A 14,414-nucleotide genomic window follows, 5' to 3' on the forward strand; every position below is an offset into this window, starting at 1 on the left:
GTTAAATATGTTAGCTTTGTCATCTAGTGTGACGACCACATTTCCTAGCATGTCCTGCACGGGCCCCACATTACCTGGAACCTTCTTTTTACCCCCTGTGTATTTAAAAAAGGACTTCTTGTTGTCCTTAATCCAGGAAGCTAGTCCCAGTTCTATCTCTGCCTTGGCCTTCCCACCTGCCCCCCTACATCCCCGAGCAACCTCAGTATTGTCATCCCTGGTGATGGCCCCTCCTTTCCATTGGGTGTACACCTCCCTTTTTGCTAGGAGACATTCCCAGATGCTTTTTGTGAGCCATGGGGGCTTGTGTGCTTCCATCCTTTGGATCACAGCCACTATGTATTGCACTCAGTGCCAGATGTTCCCTCCAGATTGGATGGGATTCTGCATGGTCCTCTCAGCTTTCTACATTGATGTTGAACAACTTCATAAAATTTTTGCACATTTTGGTAGCTCCATAAAGGGTGACCCTGCTTTCTAGAGACATCTTGAATCTCTCTATACAAAATATTCTTGGGCATACAGTCTTCTCTCATTCTCCTGATATGGCTGATCCATCCCAACCTTTTCTTCTTGATAGTGATTTCTAAGAGTGTCAGTCCTGTGCACTCCAGTATCTCTGTTTGGTATTCTGTCTTCCCATTTTATTTTCAAGATCTTATGCAGACATCTCATGTAGAAGCTGTTCAGTCCCTTGATATGCCTAGCATGTCAATGGTCCTGAACCATAAAGCAGGGATGATAGCACACAAGTCTTGTAGATTTCTATCTTCACCTTTGCTGTTACTCTGCTTTTATACCATACACATTTTATGTGATAGCTCATATACTGAATGTAATGCAGAAAGAAGGATTTGGAAAGGATTTGCAGTTAGTCTGGTGCTTATGTGGTGGTCCCATCAACATCTTGGACCAAGTTCCCCTCTATTCAGCACTGATGCCACATCTAGAATACTGTGTTCAATTTTGGGCCCCCCACTACAGAAAGGATGCAAACAAATTGGAGAGAGTCCAGTGGAGGACAGTGAAAATGGTAAGGGGGCTGCAGCACATGACTTATGAAGAGAGGGTGAGGGAACTGGGCTTTTTTAGTCTGCAGAAGAGAAGATTGAGAGGAGAGTTAATAACAGCCTTCAGCTACCTGAAGGGGGGTTCAAAAGAGTATGGAGCTAGACTGTTCTCAGTGGTGGCAGATGATGGAACAAGGAGCAGCAGTCTCAAGTTGTAGCAAGGAAAGCTGGGATTAGATATTAGGAAGAATTTTCTCATTGGGGGGGTAGTAAAATGCTGGAACAGGTTATCCAGAGGGGTTGTAGACTCCATCCTTGGAGGTTTTTAAGACCTGGCTGGACAAAACTTTGGCTGGGATGATCTAGTTGGGGGTAGTCCTGCTTTGAGCAAGGGGTTGGACAAGACTAGCTCATGAGGCCTCTTCCAACTCTAATTTTCTAAGATTCTAAGTTGCAAGAACCAATATAATGTATTATGAGGTACTAAGATGCTGTTTTAAAAGTGCTGATAAGCCCAGCATTTGAAGCCCTTAACTGATATTTTATTGTATACTTTTTATCTTGCTGCTGCTTTTTGTTTTAGCGTACAAATGTAAGATGTTGAACATATGCCCAGAGAACTGTCTTGTGAGACATGTGGGTTATGTGCCTTACTGTTTCCAAGGGATTCTGAAATGTCCATCTTGCTAATGCAGCTATTTTTGCATCTTTTCTGAAGGTGTTCTCAAGGATTATCTAAGAGAGCTGCCCTCTCCCTTGATAACCAAGCAGCTCTATGAAGCAGTGTTGGATGCCATGGTGAAAAATCCCCTGAAAATGACAGCAAGTGGTTGTGAAAATGACCCAAGTGACTCTGAGCACACAGTGGCCCTTCTGGATTGTCTACAGGAGGTTGAGAAGGTGAGCATTATGGCCAAGCCAAAGCGGTGATAAATTGCTAATTACAGAAGATTATGGGGCCCTTATGCACCAAATAAAAAGTGCCTTTCAATTTGCATACTTCTTGTTTATAATTGAAGGACTTGCTTATTTCATCTACTTGATCTGATTCCATTTCCAAGTTATCTTTAAATTTTTGAAACTGCATTAAGTTAATCTTGCCATCTGTGAGTTACTGCTGCTACTGTATAAAACTGAGTTAAAATGGCTTATGGTAATTTTTAAAGCTGCTGGTTGCAAAATCCTGACAAGATATGGGATTTTTAGCATATCTATATTTTCATATCCTTGGTGTCCTGGCCTAATGTTCAGTTGTTAAATTTTGGGTTTTTTTCTTTCCTAAATGTATATGTCCACAAGGTGCCTTGTTCTGTAAAATAAAGTTGATGAGCATTCTGCATGGCTGCTGTAGTCCATCCCACACAATTAATATATTATTGATAGGGAAAGTAAAGATTTTGTGTAGTTCATGAACACTATAGAAATCCCACTTATTCAATCATTATTATTAACAGCGTGCTACTGGCATATCTGGTTTGTAATAAAACCTGATTAAATATTCCCACAAATAGATTTTACAAGCAACAGAACAGATTAGCAACTAAGGAACTTAAAGTTAATTTATAGAAGGACATACAATTGGTCCTTAAACTAAATAGAACAGAGTAAATATTTAATCTTTATTTTATTGCTTAAATTAAAGGTGAAGCAGTAAATCAATGTTCCTTTAATAGTTTTTTATTTATTTGCTTATTCGCTGTATATTGGTTTTTACTTCTCTATATTTCCCATACTCAGTTCTGGTCACTTAAAACAATAAGTAAATAATTTCACATTTGGCATAGTTCGTGCTGCAGTGAAAGGCTCATTCTTCATTGAGGATGGCTCTGTTATAGATGGTGAAAAGAAGCAGTCTTTCTTTCATGTCTTTATCCAAGTCTTCCATTCTCTGATGATAGTTCAAAAGGTTGAATACTTTCTTGATCCTACATTTTAATACTTAATACTTCATTGCCTGTTGTTTTGAGAGGAGTGTCTGATATACTGCTTAAGGCAGGGATGGGCAACCTATAGCCCGCAGAGCAATTTGATTCAGTCTGCAGATGTGGGCCTTCAGTGGCAGGGGACAGCAGTTGCTTTCCTGTGCTGCTCTGGGACGAAGTGCTGGTTGCAGGTGCTCTCCCCCATGCCACTGTGGGGGAAAATAGGTGGCTAGATCCTAGTGCCTGCTCTTCTCTGACCCAAACTGGATCATTCTGTCCTCCAGCCTCAAAAGGTTGCCAACCTCTGGCCAAAGGTACCATTTCTTCTTGCTATGTGATTATCGGGAGGACTTAAACTGTTTGAGTGAATACAAAACCATAACACGTACCTGGCTATGTATGGTACTACACATTTGTAGCTGAAGTTAGGATTCAGAGTGGTTCTAGAGGTGGCCTTTTCAAGTAATGGGCGTAATCCATTGGTTATAAATCTAGTTCAGTGTCCATAAGTGCTGTATTTTTCAGGTAGTCCTAACTTTAGTGCAGCTACTCAGAGTGTGGTGATGTTACATAAAAGGAGTATAGACTCCAAAAATCCATCCCTTTAAATAAATATACATGGTCCCTTCATGAAAGAATCTTTGGAAGATAAGCATTTTGAATAGTAGGATTGCAACAATAAAGACTTTTTTGGCTGATACTGATGGCCAGTCATTAACCAGCTGTATCGGCTGATACAGATCCGATTGCTGGTATGCAGCCTGGCAGCTTGGAGGGTAGTGTCTGGTTGGTAAGTCTATGGGGAGGGAAGGGGCATGGGGGGGGGACGACAGATTGAGGTCCCCCTGGTGAGGAAGGGTGTAGAGCTGGGGCAGGGACCAGGTGCTACCCAGGCAGGGCATGGCATGAGACAGAGCTGTGGGTGGCTCTTCCAGAAGTTGGGGGGTAGGGAGGGAGGCAGTTCCTGGTGACTGTGTGCACTCCCAGGGAAGGTATGGGGAGCATGTACCCCTGGATCTGTGTGTGGGGCGAGGGGGGGCTGGGGGCTGTGCCAACCTCTTCTCAGCGGGGTAGTGGGCTGGGACTGCACTCAGGGTAGGTGGCAGCAGCGCTGGGAGGGGTGGCTACAGGTTGGGCTCCAGCCACCTCAAAATTTGCCGTAGTCCCTGCTCCCAGTGCTGCTGCCTCCTGTCCCAAGCCCAGCACCTACCCGACTGGGAAGAAGACGGCATGGCCCGCAGCAGGTGGCCCACCCTCACACTGTACACAGATCTGAGGGGCATGTGCCCCCCATATTTCTCCCCAGGAGTGTGTGCAGCAGCCGGGAGCTGCCCCTGTGCACCCCCCACCCCCCAAGACGAGCTACCCATGGCTCCGTCCCCTACCCCATTCCCTCCCTCACTGTGGGGGCCTTGATCTGCTTCTCCCCAATGCCTCTTTCCCCGCCCCACAGGCTTACCAGCCAGACACTGCTCTTCAAGCTGGTGGGCTGCGTGCATGCTGCAGCTGTGCGCATGCACGTGGCATTTATCGGTGACATTATCGGCCACATTGGCCAAAAAAAGCTGATTGTCGATTAATGTCAATTATACTTTCATTGGTACTGATACAATATGAACCAATATATCGATGCATCTCTATTGAATAGTGAAAAAATAGGTGTAAATCTAATAAATCAGATGTAAAAACCAGGTGTAAATCTACATGAGACAGACTTGGCCAGAGAAACTTTTAATCTATCTAGCCTGTGTTCTTGTGGCTTGTTCTGTTGCTGAAGCCATACTAAGGGTTTCTTTTTTTCCCATTTATCTGGACCATCCCTGCTTCTTCTGCAGCTTCTCTCCTTTCCCTGATGTCCCCTCTCCACTTTAAGAAAACCCATCCACATAGAACTGAGAATCAGGTAAGAGATGAATTGAGTTTTACCCATAAAGTCTGTCTTGCCCAGCCTGTGCTGTACTGGAGTCTAATACATTTTTCATTTGGTACTTTAGATGCTGCAGCGATAGGCGTTTTATAGAAAAACCCTAGAAATGACTAGCAGCCCTGACTTATAGCTCTCTAGAACAGCAGCATTAGGATAATGGTATGATGCATTCTTCTTGAATCTGGTTTTCTGAAACTTACCTTTTTATTCTAGGCAACCCTGAAGGTGCTGTTGGATCACCTGAAACTAGTGGCTTCTTACCATGAAGTAAATAAGATGACGTGCCAGAATCTTGCTGTGTGTTTTGGCCCTGTACTACTGAGCCAAAGGCAGGAGACCTCCAATCATAACAACAGAGTCTTTACAGATTCAGAAGAGCTTGCTAGTGCCCTCGATTTCAAAAAGCACATAGAAGTTCTGCATTATTTACTCCAGCTGTGGCCAGGTAACACTTAAAAAATACTGTCTGGTTTAGAAGGTAATGTCAAGTCTTGAGATACAATAACTAGTAGTTTGTTGTGTGATTATACAGACTGGTTCTTCTAAGCTGTAGATTAATAGGTCACAAGTTACAGCATTTGGATCATCTGCATGATGTTCCACTGTTGAATTTCTTTGAAGGGAAGTCATCCATATCAGTTGCCTCTACAAAATGGATACGACGGGGTCTAGAAGTGCACCTGCAAAAACAAAATTGTTTGCAGCATTTTGTATCAACAAAGCAGCAGTGAGATTGCGGGGGGAGAAAAGTAAAATATAGTCAGCTAGTAGTAAAGCTTGTGCAGATAACCTACCTATCATGTGTACCTGCTTTGCCCCGAATAGGCCTTAGGTTCTATTGTTTTATGGATTCTTAAATTCTATAGAGAGACCTGATGGATTATAATTGTTCATACTGTATTACAGTAAGATGGCTAGAGACCCCATGCTGAACATGGTACAGCTTTGTAAGAGATGGTTTTGAAGACCGTATCTGTAGTGAACCAATCAAGGAAGATGGAAAGCACCCATAGCACCCACTCGTTATACTGGGTGTTTTACGTGCATATCAGTCCTTGGATTTAGTCTCAAGTGGAAGGAAAGGGAGATTCTTATTTCTTTAATGACCCTGGCAAAACACAAATTGGGACAGTTGCCCTGTCAAGATCTGTCCTTCAAAGAGGGGAATGATGCTACTAACCTCTCATTTTACTTGATGTTCAAAAGCACTTGATCCAAAGGCCACCACATCAGTGGAAATATGTTAACTTCCACAAGCTTTTATTTAGGCCCATCAAGACTTATTTTTGCGTTCTGTCTTCTGAACTACATTATTTCCTATGTAAGTAATGCAGTGAGCTACAGCAAGAGGCTCAGTGCAGTCTCACAGCTGTTGAAATATGGAGAATTTGAGAAGATTGCTGTGGAATAAGTACTTTTTATAGTCATGATTGGCATCTGATGAATGGTTCCTGCTCTTATATATTCTCTGGCCAATAGAATATCCATCATTTAGAGCTACTTAAGCATTAGGCAGATGAAGATTTGATGCACCTGATTTGCCTGAAATGACCAGTCAGTGAAGACCACTTAAGCCATGTCTGGAATGCAGACTTAGCGTGCCAAGGAACCAGCTTCCTTTTATTGAAAGCAGCATGGCAGTATTTTTGTGTGTAGGTACAGGAGGATAAATTGACATAGCTGAGTAATAATAAAGTAACTGAATTTAAGGTTGGTCGTATATTGTCTGCTTGATTTAGGAAAATAATATTGAACCCTGTCACAAAACTGGAGTTTTCCACTTGTCCAGTTTTACACAGCAGTGGTTCTCCAGCTTTTTCTTCCTAAAAATGTCTTCAGGTGTGACTGAGTGGGTCTCCTTATTTCATGTTACATGATTTTCAAAGCATTTCATGCCAGAGACCACCAGGAAGGACTCCTGGAACTTAGGTCTGTGCTACGGGGAGGAGAAGAATGAAAAATATTTCTGGCATGCTGTTTAACATAAATACATAAACGCTTGTGGCTGTATGAAAATTCAAAGATTAGGAATATTTGTACTGGGCAAGGTGAGTTTAATAGTAGACAAAGTGTGTGAGAAATATGATGTACAAAATACATGCAGTCTGCAATTCATTACCTCGTAACTGTACCACAGAAGGAGCACAATGGTGAACAGTGTAAGTTTTATTATAGATTTTTTTTCTATTTTTTTTAAAAATCGCATACAGATCTTAAAAGTATTTGAAATCAGCTCTCCCTCCTACATTACTGTTGTATCCAGCAACGTTCTCTGCTCTCATTCTTGTGGCAGAGATCTCAAAGAGGGTGGCAGTAACTCTAAAAGCACCTATTAAGTGTTTTTTAAAATTAGTGAAATAAAAGAATTGTTGGAGGCATAATCGGGCCATGGGTGAGACCTGTGTGAAGTTTATTCATCCTGCCTGGGTACAAGTAGAAGGAAATACAGACATTTTTTGCAGTCCTATTTGAAATGACACAGCAAATATTACAGGTCCGAATAACCACAGAAATCCACTAAAATGCTTTTTGAAAGTGCCCCAAAGTTTTCTTATGCTGCTTCAGATACTGGTCAGCATAGAGCGTGTTCTGGGACAGACTCCGCCTCCACGAGTACCTCTCTATCCCAGTTACAAACGATAGCTTCCACCCTGGGAGTATCACTGGGATTGTTACTACTGCCAAAAATCTTTGGTACAGTATTGCTCTCAATCGGAACTGAATGCCACTTGAAGGTCTGTAACAGGTACTGTTACTTATACCTTTATATTTCAGCAAAAGGAAAGATGGGTTTGACAGGAAACTCAGTGGTGTGTGGGGGAAAAAAAACTGCATATAAGTAAACTCTTCTGTTTTATGTGTGTTGTTTTTGAATGTTCGTTGTCCATCAGGTACTCTCAGAAACGAATTGGCATTTTCTGGCTAAGCCAATGTGTTCCTTTTTGATTCGGAAGCAGTAGCACAGGGGTGTCCAACCTTTTTGAATGTGGGGCCAGATAATTAATTTTTTATCACCCAGTGGGCCAGTGAGCCATATTCAAAGACCTCACTGGATTCGGTATCACATCAGGAAGTGATGCCACATGACCTTTGACACCAATGAAGTTGCAGGAAGTGAAAATGAAATGTGGTTTAAAATCAAAAATAAAAACAATATAAAAGCAACAATGAAATAATACCAAACACTTGACTAAAATAAACACTTGCTTTTACTCACTTCTCATTGAATGAAAGAAGCATAATGCAAGTGGACAGATCAAATGTGGAAAAGATATCAGTCAGAGTGGAAACTAATCAAAGCAACAAAGTATGGGCATTTTTGAGAATAATCTTCAAGAAGATTTACTTTTATTGAATTAATAACTTGTTAGTAACAGATCTTTAACACGTAGTAACAAGTTGAACACCCAGTCCTGCACAAAGAGAAACAGAAGCAAACACAATCCAAACACTGGACAGTATTTTTACGAAGATTTTTACATGCTCCAAATTTATGTTGGAGCCCAGATCATTCATGCTCTATTCTTGAGCATATTGTTGTCTTAAATGAGTATACAGCACAGCTGCAGGGGGCTCCTCCACAGCTTTCCCTCCCTGGTGCAGCCCGGCCAGCCCATCCCATCCCCTGTCAAGTGGTGGCTTCCCCACCTGCTGCTGCACTTTCTCCCTACCTGTGCCAGCTGGTCCCAAAAGGCAGGAGGCTCCACCGCCACTTTTTCTGGCCAGTGCCAACCCAGCCAGGCATCCCTAGCAGCACGTGGGAAGCCAGCTTCAGCCACATGCTGCCCCGGATGGAATAGGCCCAGCCGGGTCAGCACTGGCCAGGAAAAGCAGCATGCAGCTGAAGCTGGCTTCCCATGTGCTGCTGAGGACGGGAGGAGGCTGGCCAGGTCGGCACTGGCTAGCAGAAGTGGCAGCTGAGCCATGTGCATGCAGGGGGAAAATGCAACTAAGCCTCTACTGCTCCGGCCAGGCTCCTCCCGTCCCGAGCGGCACACGGCTCTGCCAGCGCCTCTGCTGACTGGTGCAGACCCAGTGGGCTCCTCCCATCCCCAACAGCTTGTGGGAAGCTGGGTTCAGCTGCATGCTACTCCAGATGGGACGGACCCAGCTGGAGTGTTTACTTTAGTTTCCCATTGCAGCACCTTGGGCCTCAGAAAATGCCTTGGTGGGCCACATGTTGGACAAGCCTGCAGTAGCGGGTTCAGAAAGAATGTCACTGTCTGAAGAGCCTGCCCAGCTTGAACAGCTGTGTATCGCAAAGCTAAATGGCTGTGCTTGATCTTCCCCTGTCCATTGATCTGACAGAGGTCACGCTGTGGAACTGGCACTGATTGGGGGCGGAGGTTTTGTGCATCCAGCCATAACCAAACGTGCTTCTTTTTTTGTTATGGATGTGCTTTAGCATGTTGACTCAATAATCTGTGTTGAATCCTGGAGCTGCCATTGAAGAAGAGATTCAACTAATTCAACCTCACAAAAAAGAACACAGGTCCCTGTTTCCAGTTACAAATTAAACTGGGGTGGGAACTGGGTTGCTCCCTCTCAATTATATCATGATTTCTTCAGCTGTCCCAGCTTTTCATATGAGTATGCCATAGTGTCAAACTGGGAAAAGATACTATTTAAAAAAAAAAAAGTTTCCACCCCTTTTGCAATAGGCCATCTGCATACCGTGCCATTGGTTTACAAGATTTGTGCAGAATAATAAGTTCAGTAAAACAGTGCACAAATGTTAGTTGTTACATTCTTTTAGTGGAAAAATATCTGAGACTTGAGAAGGAAAGATGGTCTGGTCTCTCAAACTTAAATCTGCCTGTAGATTTTAACAAATTTGATTACAAACATGTTGTGCAATACTTTTATTTCCTTACTCTTTAACTGCAAACAAATAGTCCTTGTTTAGAGGGAGAGTGTAAAGCTGGCAAGTTATTGTTAACCCAAGGCCCCTCCACTTTAATGGAGCATAGTCCAAACAGAAAAGCTTTTGTTAGTATTATGTAAAGAAAAATGCAAAGAGTTGTTGAAGATTTTCATGGTGTACATAAAGTGAGACTGATTTTTCCTAGAGAGGCCATTTTATATAAATGCAGAGAGGAGGCCACTATTTAAAAGGGACAGATCTTCCTGATCTGTAGGTGTTTGTATATGTTATATTGCTAACCGCAAATGGGAATGGTGTCTCATTTCAAGAGGTAATAGTCTAGTGCACAACAGATAGCTTTGCAGTTTCTATATTTAGTAGGCATCGGTCAATAAAAATATTTGTGCTGTTTACCATAGGAGACGGATAACAAAGGAGGAGACTATTAGTAACTTATGCTGTTTAATCATGAGTTCAGGTAACACATCATCAAACCTGTTTTGAGTGTATTTTCTCTGACATGGAGTTATGGCTGCTTAGAAAAATTAATGCAAAAGAGCTTCTATTAGTAGTGCACAAAGTTGAGAGAGAAGAGAAATGCGAGAGATCAACTCTGATGTGCCTTTAGCTTCTTTAGGTGTTTCTCAATGGTGATATTTTTACTGTTTTTAACCTCTATGGGCCGTGCCTGCTTTCTGTTATGCCGTTTAGTTCAGAGAGGCGTGTGAGCTGAGCTCTTGGCTTTAATTTGAACCATAGCTAGATGGTGATTTAACTCAATGAGTTAATCAGTACTCTGGACTTTTTCTGTTTTTAAATAAACTCTCTCAATTGCAGTTTGAATTTGGCATGAATCTTGAAGACTGAGCTTTCTTCTAGATTTTTCTTTCTCATCTGAGTAATAAAAATGGCAGAAAGAAAATAATAGCAGAATGTGTTGGGCATATATTTGCATGTATTAATGCATGAGCGTGTAGAGTGAAATTAATGGCAACTTTTCATTGCTAGTCTGTTCTAGTAATAATGATCCACGTATGATTTATTCAATTTCTTTGTTCTAGTGCATCGTTCATCTACCAAAGAATCGACAAGTGTATTTCCAGGGCACCAGTCCTCTCTGAATTATCTGAGGCCCAAAAAGCAGCGGCCTCAGATGTTGAACTTAAGCAGTACTCAAATGTCAGGAGTACTGAGGCCAAGACCGGCTGGATTAGACAGTCCCTCAAGTAATCGCTATGCAGGAGACTGGAGTAGCTGCGGGGAAAATTACTTCTTAAACCCAGTAGAGACCCTGAATGAAGCAGACTATAATGTCCCTTCAGAAGATACAGAAAGTGGGGAAGACTGTAGCAAAGTTGATGGATCAGATGCACTGATTAAGTATCCAAAATCTGTGTCCCGAGAACACGCATTTCATACCTATTTGACAATGCAAACAATAGATTCAGCGGTGGACCGCAAAGTAAACCTCAAAGATCTACAAGAAAGTATTGATACTCTGATAGGAAACCTGGAGCGGGAGCTCAACAAAAACAAATTGAATATCAGTTACTAATACTTGCCCAGTATGGTACCCCGTGATGCTGTTTCCCTGTTCTTTGCCCTACCTCTCCCACAGAAAGGTTGCTTAGTTCTGAAAGGTTGTGGAGTTCTGAATACTTCGTGGCATAGTCTTGGCCCACCTTGAATTAATATATTTATTTTAGACATTCCTTCACTGTGCAACATTTTCCCTGTCCTTTGCCCTTGCCCTTGCCCTCTGCATTTTAAGATGCAATGTTAGGCAATGTGAAATGACTCTAGAAAATAGTGACATTTTCCCCCCCAAGAGGATTCTGCACTTTGGAAGTTCGCGCTGTGTAACAGGAGGTGAAGCTACATTACTGTCTGCTCTGTATAGCAACAGGACTCCTCCTTCCTGAAAATCTAGATCTGGCATAAAGGTTCATCTTTGAAGAAGATTGGTGCTGCTGAACCTGTGTGTTGCAGCATGAACACAAGGTAGATAACATCCTACTATATTTGTCACCTTTTCATTTGCAATGCAAAGGCTGCTATGAAAAATGCTTTATATATCTAAACATATCTATATACATATATATATCGTTTAATTGTACAAATATTAATGTATTCCTGTATTAACACATTTCAGTAATTATTTAAAACTGCAAAAATTAAATATTTTTCTAATTTTGTTTGTATATAGTTGTGTGGGGGGGGGACATGAATTTAAATGACACAATTCTGAAGAAAGCTACATTGTGATGCCAAAATTCAGGATTCATCTGAGTAACAAAACACTTGATTTATGCACAGATTGTGCAGAGGGAAGGAGAGAGGGCAGAGTGAATGATTAATATAAATGACTCTACATGTCACATGTTGAGCTTCAGTTCACAGGTGTTGACTATTAACTGCATTCAGAAACCAGACAGATTAGTTTTAAGAAGTATTTCCAGGGTTACTAAAGGTTTTCAGTGAACCAACCTTTTTCTCTCACAGGTGACCTAAATGCAGACAAGGGGGAGTGAAAGGGTTGTGCTTATTTCATTTGTTTAATCCCACCTGATATTTAAGGAAGGCCTGAGAGGTTTGCAGGTTTATAAAGATTTCTCTCTTTCTGTGCTTATTTCTCTGCTGTAGATGTGATGGTCTGGTTTTTCTTTAATTTCCTAGTTTTGTTAATTTGAGAAATTCTATTTATGGACAGGTTTCTCAACTCTCATTTGTTGAAGTGGAGGGGTTGGTAAATCCTTAACAAAAGCAGTTTCTCTTTCCACCTTCCAAATGCTTTTAACTTTAAAAAGATGTTGAAAAAGAAGAAAATGTAGAAAAGAAATCTGCAAAAGAAAATTATGTCCCCCCCCCAATTTAAACCAGATATTGTCTTGGCATCTGTGAAATTTATAGTGTAACGTCAGGCCCCCTGTAAGTTCTCTCTCTCTCTCTGGTCTTTTGTGATAAAAAGTTAACTTCTCATTTAATTAAAATGGTAGGAAAAATTGTTCTTGTTTAAATAAAAATAATGTCAAGGCTACTTCTATATATATCAAGACAAAGTGAAAAAAGGGCACAAACCCACATTTTTCCTTTGCAGATCTCTTGCAGTTCTTTTATTGAAAATCCAACCATCTGGTCTTTAGTCAATTAGCAGCATAAGGTAAAATTTTCTCCATTCTTGTGAGTGACCTTTTAACATGCCATCATAACTTCCTTATTAACTCCGTGGTAAGTGCTTTTTAGCCATTTCATACTTCCGTATATTGTCTGGTTTTCAGTTTGTTCATTACAGTAGTATGGCATTCAGAATTGGTATGGAGCCTTACCAACTATTTCTAAAGCAATATCTTGTCATAGTTTCAAATGGTTCGTTCTCATTAATTTATTTTTTGCTGTAAGTATGTTAAATGTGCAAAACAATGATTGCAATACAGTAACTACAATATTGTTTGAAAATGTAAATTTAACGTGAAGAAGGTATCAATAAATCAATGTATTTTTTTAAACTTTTATACCTACAGAATGTGTATGATTTTTAAGTATAAAATTTAATTCTAAATAAAATTTTAACAGAACAATATTTGCACAAGTCTAGTAAGTGGTTACTTAAAAATGTACTTTAATTTTTTTCTAGACATACATATTGATAGAATATATTATATTGCTTTCTGGTTTCATAAAATCTTTTGTCGGTCCATTAAAGTATCTTGCCTAGAGTACGTCGGATTCAAATGTACTTTTTAATTTATAATTTCTGCAACAAAAGTTAGTGAATGAACCTATTTTTGCAAGGAATTTGGGTAAATATTGATGACTTGGGGGCATAATCTGTTTCTGTATCAGTTCTGTAAATCATTACAATATTTACATTACCTTCTTTGGTAAAACAGTATATTTTTAAAGTTCTCTTTGTTTGTTGTATATAAAATAAATGGGTTCTGTAGTATAAATTTGTTCACCTTTGAAAAAGACAATTTATGAACATGGATTTCGTAACTTGAATGTTTGTGTTAAAGTTCTTGCTGGATACAACATTATCAGTGTTGATCTTTAAAACTGGTTTTACTGTTTTAACAGTAAAACATAATAACTTTATGTGAAAAATGCATGAATGTCAGGCTAAGAGTACAATTAGTGCTATAGTGTAAGGGACCTAATCACACCTTAGCAAAGTTTTATTTTTGCAATTGAATAATTTGTTTGCAGGATTCACTTTTAAACTGGTTATGACAATATTCTGCATTGCCTTTGTGTTCTGTAAATACCCTGCTCAGCTTGAGACATAATTGCCAAAGTGTATTTTGTGCTTGTTATTGTTTTGTTTGTGCCTGTTTATATAACTATTTATATAATGGTATTTGTTCAAGTTGCAGTGTTCTGTGAGACTTAGCTTTGTAACAGGTTTTTAAAGAGCAGGATTAGTATGTGAATCCGTCATGGCGAGAGAAGTTAAATATAGGAATTAGAACAGTCTCATTCTACCAAAGTGAAAATGAGTACGTCTTCTCAGCCTAAGTTCTGCTGTCTTTATTTGGGCAAAATTCCCAATGAACTTCATGGATCAGCCTGAAACTCTTACTAGATGTTGTTAAATGCAAGTTACCTTCCAGAACGCGTATAGAAATTCTGCCTAACTCATATGTGGGCAGAATGCTTTCCCAAAATGAAAGTGTGGACATCTTAATGTTTCT

General features: G+C 40.5%; 1 protein-coding gene across 1 annotated transcript in view; it reads left to right on the plus strand.

Moving 5' to 3' along the window:
• The window catches only part of SYDE2 (synapse defective Rho GTPase homolog 2), a 65,685-nt gene extending 52,017 nt beyond the window's left edge, over window positions 1–13,668 (plus strand). The window contains exons 5-7 of the mRNA XM_019531170.1: window positions 1,729–1,910; window positions 5,073–5,304; window positions 10,785–13,668. Coding sequence (XP_019386715.1) covers window positions 1,729–1,910; window positions 5,073–5,304; window positions 10,785–11,278 — 908 coding nt within the window. The 3' untranslated portion in view covers window positions 11,279–13,668. The remainder of the gene's footprint in view (window positions 1–1,728; window positions 1,911–5,072; window positions 5,305–10,784) is intronic.
• Window positions 13,669–14,414: the final 746 nt, after the last annotated feature.

This window comes from Crocodylus porosus, unplaced genomic scaffold, assembly GCF_001723895.1.
Source record: "Crocodylus porosus isolate Cpor-Errol unplaced genomic scaffold, CroPor_comp1, whole genome shotgun sequence".
Lineage (NCBI taxonomy): Eukaryota > Metazoa > Chordata > Crocodylia > Crocodylidae > Crocodylus > Crocodylus porosus.